The following is a 21,732-nucleotide window of genomic DNA, read 5'->3' on the forward strand; positions in this document are numbered from 1 at the left end:
ATTTTATAATAAGATTGAACAAATTTCAAACCTATTATTATCTCTACCAGCGTCAAAATGAAACCTTAATTATTATAAATGCCCATTATGTGTCCAAAAATATACCGTTGAAGCCCTCCCCGAAAAGTATATTTTGACTATAAAATATATTTAGGTACGTGGTTGAATGTCTCTTTCATTATAGTCGTCCAAAGATATATTTTTTTAATTGTTTAACTTTTCTAGTATAGAGCAAAACTAGTTTAAGGATGGTTTTGCGGAAATACTGGCATTATTGAGGTCTGAGACACAAAAAAGCAAAAGTGTTAGACAAATTATAACTTTATACCAAAAAGAGTGAAAAATATTAGAAATACATAAATATTATGTAGATATACGAGAAATATATTTCTTTCATGATAGAAATTAATAACAATATTAAAAAAAAATAAACCAGCTACAAATGTTTAGATATTACTTAATATTTAACGTATGGTAATAAAAGAAAACATGTTCTTCCATTATGGTTTGTGTATTCTGGTTTAATAAGACTTTAGTTTTAGTTGTATATCTTTGTTACTCCAATAGTAGAATAGTTTCATTTTGTATTTATATTTGTACAAAGCTGAAAAGGCCGATGTTTATAGATAATTTTTTTTTGGTAGTTACCTTGTTGAAGTTTTACATGCACAGAAATGAAGAGTATGATGATCTGATGGTTTAAAATGCAATCAGCATGGGCGCCGGACAGGGGGGGCAAGAGGGGGCATTTGCCCCCTCCCCTGGATCACTGAAACAATAAAAATAAAAGCTATCTTCTTACATCCATCTGTAAAAAAATAATCATTATTATGAAATATTTAGGTGTTACCTGTAAAATAATAAAAAATGTGGTAATTATTAGGAAAACTGGAAATCGTCCGATTTTCACCAAAATTATTATACACACTATATTGAGGTCGTAGATTACGAATCTATTTTTTTCTTGGCGTCCTCTTACCGTTTTTCAGAAAAACGGAAAATTATTTCAACATTGAATTTTTCTTTATTTCGGCCCTATAAAGTAATAATTTCACTATATTTTCATTATATTATAGTTTATCTAAAAGCCACATTTGATTGGGGATAGAAAAATGTCCAATATTTTACTGAAAAACACTTAACAAAACTTTCTTAACAAAACAAAGAAAATTGAGACCAGATGGAAATTTGACATTTGATATATCCTTCTTTCTCTCTGCTATGTAATGAGAGAGACAAATATATTCTAGACCTAATCTAGAAATTTGAAAATTTACAACGTTGCCATATCTTCTATTTTTTCGGGCGATTAGGAATATTAAATAAATTACCTATTATGAGATCGACAATAATTAAATATACACCTATATCCACAAAGTTACGCGGAAGAGTTTTGATTGCATTGATTTTAACTTCTTTGCGGAGGGGTTAATCTTTTTTTGATATAATATAACAACAAAAGATTAACACCCTCCATGAAAGTTGTAACCAATCACAATCAAAATCTTTCGTGCAACTCGATGGGTTATAAATAGTCTATCTCGTTGGTAAAATAGCACTTATGGGAAGGAGACGTTCTTCTGGCGACCCCCTTTCGTAATTCCAGAATGAGCGAAAAAAGCACGCTAAATTTAGGTTTAGCAACATTGCTTTAAATGCCAGAAACACATAAGCTTACTTCGGGTTTCTCTTATTACAGATTCTGAACCGTCCTAGAACTGTGATGCGTATGCGCAGAAGGAAACATGAAGACATTATTTCATTTGCGCATACGCTGCAGAGTTCTAGGACGGTTCAGAATTGGTAATAACAAGAACCCGAACAAAGCTATAACCTAACATTTTCAGATTGTTTACAAATTTATTTTAGCAATTTTTCCTCTATTATGCATAGAATTGGTTAAAAAAGCGACAGAAAATAGCAAAAACACCATTGATTATTGAATACCTAACCAAATATGTGCTAGAAAACCTTAAAAATATGAGAAATTAAGAAAAATTCGATATTGAATTATTTTCCGTTTTTCTGAGAGACGCCGAAAAGAAAAAGTTCAGATTCGTAGTCTACGACTTCAAAATAGGGTGTATACCAATTTTGGTGAAAATCGGACGATTTCCAGTTTTCCCAATAATTACCAAAATGTGTTTCAATTTTTATTCATTTTTACGTTGCCCCCCTAAATTTCATTCTTCCGGCGCCCATGGCAATCAGTGTTAATATAGAACGTTATTCTTGCAGAAAATTGCATTTTTCGCTATCAGTGTGTTTAAAAATTAGTTCTAAGTAATTATTTTAATTTAGTGTATTTTGTGCCCGATATTTGTAAGTGATATAATATATTTTATACATTCTATATGATTTTATATTAAGGTGGTAATAAGAAATTTAAATTCATATACAGGACCATGTATACTACAAATGATATTTTTCACAACTTAAGCTGTTTATGTGTATAAAACCAAAAAAAAGTAAACTGGAAAAAGCAAGACGAGTGCTCTTGTATTTCTGTTTCACTAATTATACAAATACTTATCGTTGTTCATATAACTCTACTTATATTCCAAATACTGTACTCTTTACCGTACCTAATGTTTCGTTTTATATATATGTTACATAATAATGTTCAAAAATATGAAACAAAATAAAATTTTTGAAAATAATCTCATTATTTTCTTTTTACCTGATTATTTCCCATAACTAATATGAACAAAAATCTTGTGGCTAGTTTAAAAATACCAAAAAGAGTGAAATTATTAACTAATCTACAAGACAAAAAATAATTTTTAGATACAGGGTAAATATAAAAGCTTTTCTTTGATCCGCAATAAAATCACGTAAAGTTCTTACAGAAAAAGGACACTTACCTGTTTTCTTTAGATATCTTCTCACTAGATCACTACTCCCGAAAAATTGCCAAAGCGTCATACCTGTAACAAGAGCAAATACAAATTACTAAAATTCAAATTCTAAAATAATCCAAAACTAAAAAATCGAAATAAATTTAATTATAAGTTAAAATAATGTACCCCTCACCCCTGTAATTTGTTAAATTAAAAATAATAAAAAACATTTCTCAAGAACTATTCAGCGATTATTTATTAGTTCTAGATTATTGTTTTATGCAAGTTTCATTTGCATTAACTTACTTTGATCGTGTCACTAGTAAAAACCTATTAAAAAAGCGCAAAACTTGCAAGAGTTTTGCAGCAAGATCAAGACCAAGAATGCGATACGCACCACCAAGACTACCTATCAGACTGCCAAACCCAAACCAAGAGAGTCTTGTTCTTGGTCTTGCATTTGCTCATCACTATTATGAACTAATCGACTAAGAGACAACCACTGTTATGGCCGAATCTCTCTAGACAATAATCACTGCCAATAAAACTTATTATATAACACCTTATCATTGAACAAAAAAAAACATAGAATCGTGGCAATAATAATTAAGAATAAAATATATAGTTCTTCTCCAAAAAGTAGTCTGTTCGATGGTCGTCATAAAATACTGCTCACACTATTTATCCACAAACTATATAGGCTTGGTGCTATTTCCGCCGGTGCTGCCACCATCGGAGAATATCGTAAACAACCGGCATATACAAATACACTGGTTTAAATTGCGTATACACAAAAAAAAAGTTTATATAATTATTCTAAAAGTGTTGGGAAGTATAATTAATGAAATTCTAAAAAAAATAAAAAAGAAAATATTTTGATATCTTCAGAAGATCTAACTTGTATTATAATTTAATTTTCAAGCTAAAAAAACGTTTTAGATGAGTTTAACTACGGTAGCGAGCACAGTTTTACGCACAGGTCTTGCTAGTGGGGTCATAATTTGGGTTATTTCGGCTATAACGAAATTTTTTAAAGGTACATAATTATAATTTTAAAAGATCATTTAAGAACTAGTTGATTAAAAAAAGTATACCATTAATATTGCAAATTATATTTTAAATCCATCTTCAGCTTATATTGAATACTACTGAATTTTCATCAATCAAAATCAATGGTTCAATTTTCTGGCAATATGAAGTATGACCATCCTGTATATTGAAAAGTATAATTTGATTATACGTTCAAACTGTCAGGTGGCTTTAGATTATTCATTTAACTTCAGCTCCTCTACAGTTTTGACTCATTAGCGAATTTTGTTTGTGGCAAGGACATTAATTAAAGGCAAAGTTGCCAAGCTAACGTGACTTGTCTTATCAAACTCTGAAACGCTCGTTTCGCGACTTAAATAATGACGTATCTTAAATGATCTCGTCCTTGTGAGCCAATTAGAATTTTTAGTAAGATTTCAGACATTATGATAATTAGATCGGCCAATAATTTTATGGAAAATATAAAAAGTTTCTGAGTAATCATAAATAAATAAGTCAGCTTGGCATTGGCGCTCGTGGATAGGTCAGTTCTCGACCAGAATCGCGTGTCTACGGAACTACCCGAGCTGATATTCGGTCGATATTCTGACAATGGAGAACGAGAATGTATAAAGATACATTCTACATTCGCGTTTAACGTTGTTTACGTGAAGAGTCATGCGCCAAGTGATAGTTAATTTAGTTCACGTTTCGTTCTCATAAATTAACACAGGTAAGTCGTTTCTAAACGATTTTTAATCTCCACAAGTAAAAAAAAACAGAGTTTTCATGTATCCTCTGTCATTGGCCCTTTGCGCGTTCTAGCGTAAAATTCGCGTAAAATACAAATTTTGACCGGTTGCGCACGCAGTCTCCTTTTGAAGGCGCAAAAATTAAAATATATCTTTGAATCCTTTAAAAAAAGAAGAGAATCGTTTAAAAATATCAGACAAACGTATTGTAACGTTGTACCATGAGGTACCATTCAATTTCGCGTTACATATAGAAAGGAAATCCCCAATTTTGGCCTGAAACTGGCGTAATATTTTTTTTGGTGCGGGAATTTTAACAATAAGGAAGATTGCATGATTATTATTTAAAATCCAGTTAATTTTCTACGAAGAAAACAATTTACGAATCACGAGTCGCTGCCTTGTTGTCTAGACTTCCTTCTAAATTTTAATGAGACGTTTCCTCTTCTAGAAAAATTTTATTTATCGCAAATATATAACCTTAAGACAGCCGCTCGTGCATAGAATTTTCCTTCGTTAGTAACTTCTATTTATTTCCTGATAGTTTAGGATTGTATTTAATTTACACATTTTTTTTTGTCATGGTCCCAGTATCTTTGTGATTTAAAAATTGCTTTGTAAATTGTTCAAGAAAATTGAAGTTGCTCGAGAAATAAATTCCGATGTTCGTTACAGCGAATGCTCGTAAATAAAGGTTTCTGTGTATAGGAAAGGCGAGAAATTTGAAGAAGAGATGTAGAGGAAAGTAGAATATCCAGATTCCGCGGTTATAATGTCTAAAATCGCGAAATAACTCAAAAGTTGGAGCAGTTGCGGCTAGCGGTCGGCTAAGGCCCAAACATGATGCTCTCGATGCGTTTAAGTTAAATTGCCAATTATAAGATCGATTTTACAATTTTGGCTCTAATAAAGCGAAACAGGCAAGAACCGGCCTGGGGAAAATTACTCATTAAAAGGCGGTTATGCAAACACTGTTTTAAGGATTCGCTTTAATATCTCCTACTTCTCTAGTGGTTGTGATCAACTTGTCAATCTAAAACCGCATACTTGTCTTTCGGTTATACAATACAATCATTTTTTGTCTTTTAATAATTAACCAAAAAATGTTTTTTCGATTTTTTCCATTTTCGATTTTTCGATTTTCGTCATGTCACCGATTTTGTTGAAACTGCTGTTATTCACTAATTAGAAGGCGTAGAATAAGAAAATATAGACTACTCTAGTCTTACGAGAACAGTAATAGATGTCGGAGACGCTTTAACCATCATCAAAAATAGCTCAAACCCAAAAAAAGGGTCCAAAATATTAATTTTCTCACAAAACCTAGATATCTAAACCTCTAAAGCTGTACATATTCTGAATCTGCATAAAATTTGCTACAAATTCTGAAATTTTCATAATTTTATGACTATGATTACTATTTTTCGAAGGTCTTTGGAAATGTGTAAAAAGACAAAAATTGGAAATTTTTCGAATTTTTTCCATACCATGAAAATTGTCGATTTTCATCATGTCACCAATCCTGGTAAAACTGTTCTTGTTTAAAAGGCATAGAATAAGAAAATAGAGGCCATTGCAGTCTTACGAGTACAGTAATTGATGTAGGAGACGTTTTAAGTTTTAAGGCATCATCAAAAATAGCTGAAAAAAAAAGGATCCAATAAATTAATTTTCTCACAAAATCATCTAGATATCTAAGCCTTTAAAGCTGTATATATTCTGAATCTACATAAAATTTTCTACAAAGGCTGAACTTCTCATAATTTTATGATGAAGATTACTATTTTTATAAAGCCTTTGAAAATATATGAAAAATAGCCAAAATGGCCATTTTTTCGACTTTTTTCCATAGATATATTCATGAAAATTGCTGCTATTTACTAATTAAAAGGCATAGAATAAGAAAATATTATATAGTATACGATATTTTATTGAAGAAAAAAATATATTTTATCATTTTTTGCTGACATAATTAACGAAAAATAAACAATAAGGATTCTGGAAATTTTCAAAATACTTCGTCGCGGATTCTTAAATTAGCATTTTATGGCTCAGGCAAAATTCAAACTTATTAGATACACTTTGTTATCATGATTTATAAAAAAATTCCATAATTATTTAGAATATTAATATTTTTTTCAAGAATATTAAAGTTACTAATGACTGCACTAAACATTTTCAAATCTGTTTAACACAATTTTTAAAACCGAATAAAGCTCGGCAGGCAAAGTTTTAGACAATGGCGTAGTTTTTAAAGAAAATGAATGTAAAAAAGTCCTGATTAGTGATTTTCTTGAGTTCCGCTTTTCAAAAGTTAAATGCAGTGATATTAACGAAAAACCGGAACATAATTTAATTTAAACTTGTAAGACTTCAAGCAGTTCTAATATTTTTTCCTGTAATATTAATTATCCTCAAGAAATCAGTAGATTAAATAAACTTTCCATACTTTCCGAATAGTTTGGTTAGTTTTTCTGAAGCAAACGGATCCGGATCTCACTTTTAATTAATTTCGAGAAAATAGAGGAAAAATAAGGACTAAACCTCTTTTACTTTTAAGCATACAAGTGCGCCGGATATCAAAACGCATTTAATTGTTTGTGGGTTGGTAGTAGAGACCGAAGTTTTCTAATTACCATCAGATATCGGTTATCGCAATTGGGAAATCCAATTAAAAAGTTAGAGCTCCACTTGGAAAATATTTGTCCATACGTTCGACGAGTTCTACAATTGTTTTTCTTTTCGTTATGTCCGAGGACACTACAATCACATTTTCAAACACCTTTTTTTTCATTAACGAGACACTTCATTCCTCTAAATCGTTATAACAATCCAGTTTGATTCTTTTTTTTGCCAAAAAAATAGCAAAAGTCTATTAATTACTTCATTGTTTTAAAGTAACTCAATTTTATATGTAGCAGAACAACATTAGCAAATTATTTTTTTAAGATAGAACTGTTCTATCATAATTTTTAATAGCATTAAACAGCTGAAATTGCTCAACAAGGCTCATGAATGCCATCCATAGGCCCAGAAACCTTCTGCGAAAGTTGCAAAAGCAGTCACGAAAATGGCCACAAAACAGTGGGTAGCCAATGGTGGAGAAATTCATCACGGCCACATTTTCCAAAATTCACTACAGACTTGATAAGCAGTGACAGAAAGACAGTCAAAGCTGCAGTGGGTCTACTAACTGGGTATTGTAATCTGAAGGCATGTGAGGGTTTTGCCAATTGAAGAACAAACGACAGAATATATTTTATATCGGTGTCACATCCGGGCATCTTTGTGCCAGGCAATGATAGACCATTGACAAGAGCTATATGGATAGGGTTCAGTTTCCAAGTTTTTTTTACACTTTTACCTCAATAGATCTGAAAAAATCGCACTGGAACAGGCCGTTAGGCACCTTGAACGATATAATCTAATCTATATTAATCATATAGATTGAACATAAATATAGAAATCTTGTATAAATATTACGTTTAAAATATCTGATGTAATATATATATATATATATATATATATATATATATATATATATATATATATATATATATATATATATATATATATAACATTTTTTTTCGTTATAATAGCAAACAAAGGGAAACAAAATAAATTTTCGACATTATTAAGAAAACTAGCTGTTTCCGTTCGTGAGCCCATACCTACATCGTTTAGTTCAATATGTTTGATTAAATAATCGTTAGAAGTCGAACAAAGTGCAATGCACATGCACATAAAAGACATGCAGTTTTGCTTCTTTGCATACGATTAGTTGTCATGACGAAACGACTAGGTACAAAAAACTACGTGTTTTTCAAGACTGTTACGTACAAGGTCATCTAAGAGAAATTAACAATTATTAGATATACTTATTAATTTTGTGTATGTTGATATTCTGCAACTCTTGAATAATGGGTTTTTGTGATGGTCTAGAATTGACATAATTTAGAATACCCTCCTTTGCATGACTGGCAAAAATTGCTTAAAAGGCGCTCTATTTAACAGCCTGCAGGCACAACATTAGGCTGAAGTCATTTAGAGCTAGCTCATTTCCTCAAATTCGCCAAAAAGCTTGTTTCACTTCAAATGTCGAACATGAAGAATTCTAAATAATAAATTAAGCTTTACTGTGAACTGTCTTAATTTATCTGTAAGTTTTATTTTTATTATTATATATTTTTTTGCAAGAGATGGTCCGAATAGCAATCGGGATAGTTTCGTATACCGGGTGCGTCTCAAAAGTGGCTCATCCCTATAACTTTTTTATTTTTGTCAGATAAATAATCGAGATTTGGTATAATAATATACGACAAAAATTAGGATTGATTGACGTATTCTTCTGTCACTTCCTGTTTCACCGGAAATGACTACAACTTTTTATTTTTAAATGGCACCCTCGGTATATTTCTACTTTATTCGATAGAAAATGACACTCTGAATAGAATGACATATCATATGTCAACTTTTAACATTTTCGAATGGTTTATTTGAAATTGCAACATGCAATTCATAACGACAATTTGACTCGAAACACCAATGTGTGGTACCAAATTATTCGTAAAAAAATCCTTTTTCGAAATATGCTAATGAGCCACCCTCGTTCCATTTGAAAAAATTGATATATGATTAAAATTACGATTTGGGCATCTTTTAACCGGCTAGGACAAGACACGACTAACATTAGACGATTAAATCTATTTTTCCAAGGCTCCTTGATTAAAAATTAGTGTTTTTAACACAGCCATGGGACTCTAGATTGAAATTTAAAATTCAATTTTGTTTTAATCAAAAATGTCAAAAGTTGACATATGATATGTCATTCTATTCAGAATGTCATTTTCTATCGAATAAATTAAAAAAAAAAACACCGAGGGTGTCATTTAAATATCAAAAGTTGTAGTTATTTCCGGTGAAACAGGAAGTGGCCAAAAACAATTGAATACGTCAATCAATCCTAATTTATGTGATATACTAACATACCAAATCTCGTTTTTTTATCTGATAAAATAAAAAAGTTATAGGGGGTGAGTCACTTTTGAGATGCACCCGGTATAAATATATGCCCTAAAATTATTCGTTTCGAAGATACAGGGAATAGAAGTTTCATTTTAATTTAGGACACCTCTACACCCTGTATCTCCAAAACGATGCATTTGAGGACATTGATTTATATCAACTTTTTACTTATTTTTTTCAGAAGAATATATTGGAAAAAAAAATGGTATATTTTTCGACGTGTATAGCAGCTATATTAGGTCTATAATTCATATTTTCTAAAGCAATTTCTGCCTCTTTATTGGCATATCGATTACAATAAAGACCCACTGGATCCTAGACGTCAGTTCAGATCAAGTATTATATCAATAAATTTTTAAAGCCTGATAACTTTCACGTCTTAAGATTGATGTCAGCGCGGAGATACGGTTTAGCATTAAAAACGATACTTTTTAACAATTTTGCTACGTGGAAAAATGAAATTTCTTCCACGAGTTATTTTACAGAAAAAAAAAATAGAATAAAGGGGGTTTTATTTTTGCCTTTGTTGTTGAGTTATTAATTTAGATTAAATGAAGATGTTTTGGGGCAAAATATATGTTTGTTATTCTGAGGGAGGCTGAACTAAAATTGTGTTGAAGTCTGTACCGAAATTGTTTTGATATCTTTGGAAAGTTTCCGAATCGATATCCAAAATATTTTGCGCGGCAGAATAATAATTAAGTCTTCAACGTCCGCACGTTCTTTGTGTTTCGTTTAGCTAAATTTAAAATTCATGTTTAAGAAATGGAGGAATACAGAAAAGAAAAGTTGTAGAGTCCTTTCACTGCCTTTCCAACACCAGATTTAACTAAAGCATTTTCCGTAGACCCTCATTACGAGGGTTGTCTATTATATATTTCATTGAGAAACATAGTAAGCGCCTGTCAACATATATCAAATGTCAAAATTAACTGTCATGTTTAGTTAACTTATCGCGAAAATTTTAGATCGCTTCGTTTAAAGCTACGCACCTAAATTAAATTTTTGAAGTTGACGCGTCAGTCGAAAAATGATTTTGCTGAATGAAGAATACTTCGAAAAACAAGATTTTTTGAAAGTTATCTACTGTTTTTTTCTACCTCGATATGCAAAATATAAAAGACAACCCTCGTAGACCATTGTTGGTCTATCAGTGTTTAAATAAGTAGAATTCGAATTCTGGCAGGGCTTTTGTTTACTATCTATTGCTTTAAAACCGACCTGGTGGGCCTCTTCCTAAATCTACCAGTATTATTAACGGAAAACGGTATTGACAGCAAAATTCTGTAAACGTGCTTATCTAGTTGATCAGGCATAATCGATCACCCCCGCTGTTTAATTAATAATTAGGGATTTTAACTCTTTAACAGACATTCCTGTTGTTCGCTGCCAGATCTGGCTAGAGCTAGAGATAGGTTGCTTTTCACAAACTCCATTCCATTACTGTAAAATCAATTTTCAAATAAATAAACTATTAGCTACGTCTATGGCTATTTTTTTCTGTTACCTACGAAATATAGGCTGGTTAATTTCGTTATTCGGGACATCGTATATATTACATTTTTGTACTTGATATAAATCAGTCAGAAAATTCAAAAAGATTTAGTATTGCTTTATTATATCGTGTTTTTGGGAGGGTGAGTTATTTCGAAAGGCTAGAGCCTCTGTTAAATATGAATATATATTCAGATACCCTTTTCAAGGAATTATTTTTCGAATGCTTGAGAATCCGTATTTATATTTCCATTGTGTGATTTGTTATTGTTCATTCCCTTTATAAAATTGCCAAGTTCTTTTAGCCAGTTGTTTTTTGCAGCTTTGAAATTCTGTACACGTTTATTTTAGATAAAAGTATGTCACAATTTTTGAAAGCGTACAAATTGTTCGATACAAGATTTGTACAAATCGTTAGCAGCTATGTATATTATAGCGGTGAATTTATATGTGTGAAATAACATATTACGTCACTAAAGTACTAAGTACCAAAATACAGAATAGGTCTGGCTTTCAAGTATTTTTACAGAATTTTTATATTATTAGTATCACTCTGGAACAACTATAAAATTAAACTTTTTAAGCATAGAATAATTTCTTTTCACTTTAGATTGAAAAGAATGCCCATTTTTGGCCATTTGTTACACATTATCAAAGGTTATAGAAAAGTAGTAATGATGAAAATTTCATCATTTGTAGGAAATTTTATGTAAATTCATAATATATAAACCTTTGGAGGCTTAGGTATTGTGGCTTTGTGAGAAAATTAATTTTTTGGGCCCTTGTTTTTTTGCTATTTTTGATAAAGGTTGAAATGTCCCCTATATCTATTACTGTTCTCGTAGCACTACAATGGCTTATATTTTTTTTATTCTACGCCTTTTGATTACTAAATAACAGCAGTTTTAACAAAATCGGTGACATGACGAAAATCGCCAATTTTCATGACTATATGCATGGAAAAAAGTCGCAAAAATGGAAATTTTGGAAATTTTTTACACGTTTTCAAAGGCTCTAGAAAAATAGTCGTAAAATTATGAAAATTTCAGCATTTGTAGGAAATTTTATGGAGAATCAGAATATATTTTATATAGCTTTGAAGGCGTAAATATTTTGGTTTTGCGAGAAAATTAATTTTTTGAACCCTTGTTTTTCTGCTATTTTTGATGAAGGTTAAAACGTCTCCTACATCCATTACTGTTCTCGTAAGACTATAATGGTCTATATTTTCTTATCCTACGCCTTTTAATTAGTAAATATGAGCAGTTTTAGCCAAATCGGTGACATGATGAAAATCGTCAATTGTCATGACTATGTATAGAAGAAAGTCGAAAACATGCCGAAAAAATGTCAATTTCTGGCTATTTTTACGCAGTTTAAAATGTCATATAACTAGGAAAAAGAAATAATATTTAGATATAATAAATAAAAAAATATAAATATTTGTACTGTAATAATACCAGATTTGAAATAAGCTTTTTACCTCATAAGGGAAAACTGTCATTTAAAGAAAATAAAGGGGCCAGGGTAGTGAAAAATCTAAATTCTAATCTCATAGAAATTAAATAAAAGGACACAATGGTTATTTCCATGAGAGAACATCCCAAATGGACATTTAAGTCACCCTAAAAGACTTCATTTTCCGCAGAAAATGTCCATTGTATTTTATATTTCGCAACCATACTCACAGAAATGCCCTGGACTAAGGACTAATAGCAACGAGAGAAACCCTTATAATGAAAGTCATTTGCAAGCCCTTATACATATGTCACGATCCAAAGGGAAATTATATATTATTTCTGGATAATACTATTATCCAGAAAGGTCATCTTTATTCTAAATTTAACTCGAGTGGTTCGGTTTAATCTCTACCCTGGTTTGCCGGCCTTTTGTTGAAAGAAAATTTAAAAAATAGTAATTACATTAAATATATTGATCCTAAATATATCACGTATATTAACTACAGCACCAAAACAATTTTCTATAAAAGCTTTATAATGTAACGGAATGTTTAAAATATTGCTAACCTCCCATGTCCCAACATTTCCCCCAGCAAAATATACAATTTATTAAACAAAAGCTTACCACAGCAAAACCGTTTGCAATATCTATAAAATAACATACTGTTGGCATTTTGACATTGTTAATAAATATTGCAATGGCTTCAATTAGCTTCATATTTATTTTCATCCAACTATTAAATTTGACAATTCCTGTCATGGTTCAACATGTTTTGACCTCTAAATTACCACAAAAATTCATAATTTACAAATTCTATTCATTGTTAAATCTATATATTGAGCTGTTATTTTTGAAAGTGGTATAAGTCCATTTTTCCAGGTTTTGCATTTGAATTAATTTAAAAATATTAGTAAACCTTATTTTTTTCGAGTGATGTTAATAACACTATACACCTTTTAAAATTTGTTATGAAATAAAAACCATTACAATTCTTATAAAAAAAATAAACGATTTTATTTAACTCCAAATGGACTTATACCACTTACAAAAATAACATTACAAGAAATAAAAACAGGAGTAAATTTAAGTCCATATCTTTATAGACATTAGCCTAAATTGAAATGGATTTTTTTATGTAAAAAGTAATAACAATTAAAATGAAAACATTTAAATACACGAATAGACGATAATAACCAAGTTTAATAATTTAATTTCAGTTATATTAAAAATATAAAAATGAAAATTACTTCGTTAAGATCTTTAAACAAAAAAAAAATATTATAATCAGCTGTATTTTAGTTAATTTTAATTAACTGCTAGACTTTGTTATCTTATGTCTAACATTTGAAAGGCGAAAACTATTGTGAGATGTGCCTATCGGCATCGCTACAACTCGAAAATCCACATCTAAATATGTGATTTAGTTTGATAATGAGACAAACTTTTGGGATGAGGGAATAATTGGTTTCATTACTTCCACCCTTGTTTATTTATGTTAGATACAGCACACCGTTTCGTCTCAACGTATACTAGAATATAATATACTACAATTCCTATATTTATCTTATATCGATTTAGAATTTATTCAGAGCTCGAGAAAAAAAAATGATCACAAAGTAATCATATTCATAAAATTATGAAAATTTGAGCATTTGTAGGAAATTTTATGTAGATTTCTTGGCTTTGTGAGTCTTGGCTTTGTGAGAAAAAAAAATTGTTGGAGCCCTATTTTTTATGATGGTTAAAACGTCTCCTATATTTACTACTGTTCTCGTAAGACTACAATGACCTATATTTTATTATTCTGTGCCTTTTAATTAGTAAATAATATCAGTTTTAACAAAATCCGAAAATCGTATGGAAAAAAGCCGAAAAAATTACCATTTTTGGCTATTTTTTACAGATAGTCAAATGCCATAGAAAAATAGTAATCATAATCACAAAATTATGAAAATTACAGCATTTGTAGGGAATTTTATGTAGATTCTGAATATATATACCTTTAAAAGCTTAGATATCTTGGTTTTGTCAGAAAATTAATTCTTTGAACCCTTGTTTTGAGCTATTTTTGATAATGGTTAACACGAGTCTTACATCCATGACTTTTCTCATAAGATTACTATGCCCTATATTTTCTTATTCTAGGCCTTTCAATCGCCAATTTTATATTTATCTTATATCTATTTAGAATTTATTCATATAGACCAAAAAATTGTTTCAATTTTGAAGATATATAGGCAATACTAATTTATTGTGTAAACTTTGAAGAGAGATGCAATATGTATAGAGCTGACAAAGTAATATTTTTGGTCCGAAAACAAATATTGAGATTGTTTTCTGTTAAAACATCATAGGGGCAAAGAGTATTCTCTTAAACTTTGATGGAGGGCAATATCATTTTAATGCCGGATCGAATATTTTTATATCTGAAACAGGAAGACGTAAATATTTTTATTAGCTAGACCAGACTTGCATATTTTACAGCCCCAGAATCGGAATATATTAATGAATTATGAAAATCGCGCTGTTTTTTTTATTCAAAAATTAAAAGCCCTTTCAGTTCAAATGAATTTTTACAATTTCAAGCGTGCAATAAAGTTAGTTTTCATCTGAGCGTTATGAATAAAACATCTTTTTATTGCCAGTGGTAATGTAGAATCCCGTCTATATCCATTCTAGTCCAAGATAAATTTTTCAGTTTGACTAAATACTACATACTAGACAAACACATTATAACCTGATCGGGAAAGAAGTAAAAACTATAAGGAAAATTATCAATTTCAGGATCAGAAAGTTTGATAAAATTAATATAATTTATTTCTAAAAATATCGTTAAAAGATATTTTTATTTGGTATACCGGGTGCGTCTTAAAAGTGACTAATCCCTATATCTTTCTTATTCTTTCAGATAAAAAAAACGAGATTTGGTACGTTAGTGTATGATATAAATTAGGATTGATTGACGTATTTGTTTCTGGTCACTTCCTGTGTCACCGGAAATGACTACAACTTTTTTTCGATAGAAAATAACACTCTGAACAGAATGACATATCATATGCCAACTTTTGACAGTTTGGCTTAAAAAATACCAAACCAACTAAAAACAATAATTTTTAATCAAGGAGCCTTCGAAAAATATATTTGATCGTCTAATGTTTTTGGGGTCTTGTCCTGACCTGTTCAAAGATGCCTAAATCGTATTTTAAAACATATCTCAAGTTTATCAAACGGAACAAGGGTGGCTCATTAACATATTTGAAAAAAGAACTTTTTTACGAATAATTTGATACCACACACTTGGTATTTCGTGTCAAATTCTCGTTATGAACCTCAAAAGTTGACATATGATATGTCATTCTGTTCAGAGTGTCATTTTCTATCGAATCGAAAGTAAAAATACCGAGGGTGTCATTTAAAAATCAAAAGTTCTAGTCATCAGTGACCAAAAACAATTGGATACGTCAATCAATCCTAATTTATGTCATATACGAACATCCCAAATCTCGGTTTTTATCTGAAAAAAATAAAAAAGCTATTGGGGTTAGCCATTTTCGAGACGCACCCGGTATAAGCGTAAATATTGATTAAGGAGTGCGGACTTTAAAAATGAGATAAAATAGCATCTAATTATATAAGTAAAATGCATGGTATGATTTAAAATTATTGGTTAATTCCATATAATATATTATTTTTTTAGTGTGTATAATATATAATAATCAATACCCAAGCAACGATAATGTATAATTTTTAGACAACTAAAAATATGTGAATAAAGTTGAAAACAAAGTGTCATTTTATAGACTTCTTAATTGTACTTATTTGCCATATTTTGCTGCTACAAATGCGAAATTTTTAAGGGAGTAAATCAAAATCGATGGTGAAGTAAATAAAAGAGTTTATCGGCGAATCTGAAACCTGAAACTGCGTTGTGTTCGGTATTTGAGGAGGAATACAATAAATTTCTTCGCATTTAAATACGGAGCCACTCTACCGATTTCTACTGTTCTGAGACTAGCGAGCAGCTACGTAATATCTCGTATTTGTTCCAGGAAAATGGATTTGAGATGGTTTTTGCTGGCGCTCTTTTTGCTCGGCTGCTGCTTTTCACCTGGACTGTCGTTCAACGGTGAAATGGCCGAACAAGAATGTCCAGACGAGTGCGATTGTCATTACTTCCGCATCAATTGGGTGACAGATTGTTCCGATAGCAACTTGACTGAAATACCTTACGACGAACTTAGCATGAACGTATACGTTTTGGACTTGAACGACAATTTGATATCAGAAATTGAACCGTTCCCGCCAGACATTAAGATGAGGCGGTTGCAAATGGCAGACAATCGTATGACTGAGCTCAAAAAGGAATCTTTCACAGGTTTGATTTATTTCGATTTATTCCACTCATTTATTTATTTCCATTTATCGTGCTTCGAAATTTTATTTACTGCTTTATATGTTACGTAAAAGCTTCGATATAATTGGTATATAAACAATCAAACTCCGAAATTAATTTATAATTGATAATTTTGACCCACACAAAATAAACATCGCAAAACAATAAGCCTTTAAATATAATTTTGTTGTTGCTATTTTAAAATGATCTATTGTTTTCCAGAAAATACTTTTTTAATAAATTATGTTAACAGTATAAGAACAATTCTATTTCTACATATTTAATAATATTTTTATTTAAATTAATAGTTTTACATATTATTTTATTAAGATTGTTTGAAATTTTTTGAAACTTTTATATTTTCAATAAGGGAACATTTGTACCGATTAATGATGGTGATTTGTTTAATAATATTAATCCCTCTTCAAAAGTTCTCTGGAAATACTAGATATGAAATAAATGCTGAAGAAAAGTGATAATAATTTTAGCAAACTAAGAAGTTATAAAATACTAAGATAGTAAAAAATGTATCTAAATACACGATACAAGATGAAATTAAAAAAGGATTTCAAATATAAGATGAAAAGACCCATTTTGTATTTTATATCTGTATTTCAAATACATGTATCTAAAATAAGTCAGTGCTTTCATTAAATTTGAAACATCTAAAAGCATGTTTTATTAAAATATTAATATTTTAACGATGTTTCACAGAGAACCAACCACAGATTCGGTACTATTAATTAAATAAAAATATATTAAAATGGTTTTTAAACCTTTATAAGACCTCCAGAGCTTTTGTTTATTTACTGTGTTTTAAGGTCACATTCAATTCTATTTTTTTGGTCATCGACCAGTTTAAATCCCTAATTACGGATCACATTGTAGTTACATCGTTTTGAATACGTTATTCTGATTTATTTTTTCCATTATTGGAAAGATAGGAGCGTAACAAAATTTCACCTTGATCTCTAATCGCTGCGAATTCGTTTTCTCATGTAAATATTTTGTTTTTCAGGTCTGCATTACTTAATAGATGCAGATTTTTCTGGAAACGCCATTACCAAAGTAGATCCTCACGTGTTCGAGTAAGTCTTGAAGGAATTTTCAATTTTATATAAATAAGCCTCTATAAGCATTTTTATCCGAGCAGGAAGCTTTAAAAATATTTGTCGATCTTCTCAAAGGGCTTCGTATATAATATAATAGTGATAAAATATGCATTGCTTTCTCATTTTTTTATACATATTTACAACAAATTGTTTCATGAATATAGTCCATACTGATATAGGGCTGCAATTTTAACCGTCAGCAGCTCTGATCTGCTATCATTTTTTTATCTTTCAATAGATTTACTTCTTATATTCCTTCACATATTCACTTATTCCAATAAAGGCTGAGAATGTCCGTAATCTATAAAATTGCTTTGTCATTTTTTTTCGTACGACTTATGAGATTTTTTTTATTTCATGGCAGGAATAGTTTTCTCAATTGACGGGCGTGTAAAGAAATATTTGCTAAAACCAGGAAGGACGAAAAAATTTGTCTTTTGTTGGATATAATATTTATAAAAACTAGTGGTAAATTAAAACCACGCGATTAGTTGTGATGCAATACTAATAAAATTTTGCTGTGTAATATTCACTTTGTTTATTTTATAGTTGCATGCATTGAAAAAAAAAACGTTTCGAGAATGTAACTGTATTTTTTTCTTAAGATAATACGTATGTGAAGGTACACGGATTGTAACGAAGAATTTCTTTTACTTTTCAGCGACTCGGCTGGCTTCATAACTCTCGAGCTGCAGAATAATCCTTTAGATCCAGTGGAAGGCCCGTTCTTATCGATAAGTACGCTGCATTACTTGGACATAAGCAACTGTTCTATCGAGACATTGAACGACCACTTCTTCGACAATATATCTGCATTGGAAACCCTGGACCTATCGGAAAATCCTCTGAAAGTTATAAATACGAGATCTTTCGAACCTCTTACCAGTTTAGAGACTTTGAAAATGAACCACTGCAACTTAACGACAATTTCCGAAGACGCTTTCCTCGCTCAGCACAATTTGAAAACTCTCGAGCTCAGTGGAAATTATTTTGTGCGTGAAACCAACTGGGAAATTGTGTTCTCCAAACTGACGCTCCTGGAGAACTTGGATTTGCGCAACTCACATTTTAATCACTTGACAGCGACGCTTTTCGACCAGAACCATTATTTGAGGACCCTGATTTTGGCGGAGAACGACTTGTCTGAATACGACGTGGGCGATACTGTGAAGAACTTGGCGAATTTGGAGACGTTGGATTTGTCCTACTGCAATCTGACTGTACCCCTTTCTGAAGATACCTTCGCCAATGCCACGAAGATTCGCAGTTTGTATCTGTCAGGCAACACGTTGTTCGCCTCTGATTTACTGGTAGCGCTATCTCCGCTCACCAACCTGCAAAAACTGTCTCTGAGCAAATGCGGTTTGAGGCGCTTGCCGGATACGTTCCATAAATTCAAAAGTTTGCAGGAGTTGGACATATCTCACAATCCGCTCAACGACGCGTTTGTGAAATTATTGGCCCCGCTGGCGACTCTGGAATACCTAAATATGGGCTACAGTAATTTGTCGTATTTAGCGCCGACGTCTTTCTCGAAAATGACGTCGATACGGCGCCTCGTTTTGTCAGGCAACGACCTAAACAATTTGGAGGCGGGCTTGTTCGGAAACTTGACCCATCTGGAAAGTTTGGAACTGAACTTCTGCGGCCTGCGCCGTCCACTTAACGCCACTCTCTTTTTCAACAATTTCACCTACACGGACTTGACGGAACTTCAGCTGGCCGGCAACCCTCTTCGCGTGTCAAAAACAGGGCCGCTGCTCCCTAAACAACTATCCCGGCTACAAACTTTGGACCTGAGCAATTGTAATCTGACCTTTTTGCCACCGGACGCCTTCTTCTGGACCAGAAATATCACTACGCTTGTGCTGGCAGGAAACCACTTTAATTCCCCCAACGATTTCCACTTTTTGGAGCTCCTACCGAAATTAGAAGTCCTGGACTTGACTTATAACAACCTGACGAGCTTCGCGCCCAAGGAGATCGAGTTTAATCCTCAAATCAGCCGGCTCAAGTTAATCGGAAATCCCTGGAAATGCCAGTGTTCTGTGGCGGATCTTTGGGACTGGGCTCACATGGAGAAAGGGGATTTGAGCATTCTGGAAGGCTCGACCATTAGGGCGTCCGACGTCACCGTAGGCAAACTCAAACGCAAACGTCTTCTGGTGTGTAACTACGACGGTAGAGTTTCTCTGCCCATCATCATGAACAAGACAGCTCCGGGAAGAAAGCCATTCAAACAACAACAAAGAACCATCTCGGCATCCAACCGGACATGGGCTAAATATGTGAGGGAGTCGGGTTGTGAACCTTCTCCTGTATTCTTACACGCCAGAGCAACGAGGTCTGTGGGCTACATAAGCGCAGAGGGAGTGCACATGAAGTTGGCCCAACACGCTCCGAATACATGGGCTTCTGCTATAATTAACGCAAGCGCCATATACGCCGTTTTAATTACAGTGATTGGAGTTCTATTCGTGGTGACGAAGAACAGAATCAATGCCCGGCACGCTGATAAAAATAATTAAGAATAATCGTAGATTACAGTAGAGTAGCAAACGATGTGATGATTGATATTTAATTCCGAGTTTTTTCGATTAAAATAGATATTACTTTTAAGTCTGCCAATAATATATTATAATATTTTTATTTGCTAGTAAAAGACTGTTTGTTTAGACTCATTGTTAGTTCATTTGTATTATATTGTGATGTAAAACCGTTTCTACCCAAGTAATAACAAATATATGTAGATTTTTCGTTAGATTTGTTTTTTTATACAGATAAAAGGTAATATGGGGTGTTTTGCTGGTCCGCCGTCCCTGGTTTCGGAGTGTCGCTAAAAGGAAAATTCGATTTCCCAATTAACGTACTCGCACGAAAAGGAAAGCAATCTGGAGATGGCCACTTTCCGGAAAATTCACATTAAATCGTCGGCATTACCTAACCACAAAAGCATAATAGCAGCTCGCTGGCTGGTGTCGAGAAATGTTAGGATTTTGAAATTAATTCTATTGCGTCACGCAAGTGACAAACACCCAGTCCCTTCCACACAATAAATAGACCGTCGCCCCTCATTGTCTAGGGAGAAAACTCTTCTTCAGCCCTGGCACTGTAATTGCTAGTGCGAACGTGAAAGCTCTTGACATTTCATGCCCTTCTGGCTTCTGCCTAATTAGAGTAAGTCCACTTGTCATTTTATGTGAGCTCAAAGGCTCGTCCTATGAATATTTTCCGTGTGAATTGTTTTTAAGCACCTTTTCCTTATTAGGACATTCCTCCAATCGGCCTCAACGAGTTACGTGTTTGTTGCTCGTGTAAAGATCTATAATATTCTTATGTATATGTTTACCTGAGAACCATGAAAAGTGGTAGTGTCTTTGTTATTTTACATATGGAACATCCAGTATACTATTACATTTTTGTAAACTTGTTTCTTATCTCATAATTTTTCTATTATACTAAAACATATCTCTTATAGTTTTCAAGATAAATAAAATATGTGTAATATTGACAAAAACATTATTTTGAATAAGCATTGGTAAAACCATGAATAATTGAACATTTTTAAAGTTGAAATTTTGGTTATAAGTTAACGAAAGTTGATATATTGGATCTGTCTAAATCAA

At 31.9% G+C, this 21,732-nt stretch overlaps 1 protein-coding gene across 1 annotated transcript; it reads left to right on the forward strand.

Annotated features, from left to right (window-relative positions):
* The first annotated feature begins 4,385 nt into the window (after nt 1-4,385).
* Nucleotides 4,386-20,867, forward strand: LOC115875110 (carboxypeptidase N subunit 2-like). Its single transcript, XM_030890500.1, has 4 exons — nt 4,386-4,602; nt 16,651-16,976; nt 18,013-18,082; nt 18,768-20,867. Exons 2-4 carry the CDS (start codon nt 16,655-16,657, stop codon nt 20,632-20,634), a joined length of 2,259 nt encoding a protein of 752 aa, XP_030746360.1. The 5' UTR covers nt 4,386-4,602; nt 16,651-16,654; the 3' UTR covers nt 20,635-20,867.
* The last annotated feature ends 865 nt before the right edge of the window (nt 20,868-21,732 follow it).

This window comes from Sitophilus oryzae, unplaced genomic scaffold (assembly GCF_002938485.1).
Source record: "Sitophilus oryzae breed Bouriz unplaced genomic scaffold, Soryzae_2.0 scaffold_1318_pilon_pilon, whole genome shotgun sequence".
Taxonomy (NCBI): Eukaryota; Metazoa; Arthropoda; class Insecta; order Coleoptera; family Curculionidae; genus Sitophilus; species Sitophilus oryzae.

Bases quoted from the DNA above. Each gene is read 5' to 3' on its own strand.
- LOC115875110 (XM_030890500.1), top strand. From the start codon at position 16,655: ATGGATTTGAGATGGTTTTTGCTGGCGCTCTTTTTGCTCGGCTGCTGC. The intron at 16,977-18,012 runs GTTTGATTTATT...TTTGTTTTTCAG, and splicing joins CAAAAAGGAATCTTTCACAG to GTCTGCATTACTTAATAGAT. The intron at 18,083-18,767 runs GTAAGTCTTGAA...TTTACTTTTCAG, and splicing joins GTAGATCCTCACGTGTTCGA to CGACTCGGCTGGCTTCATAA.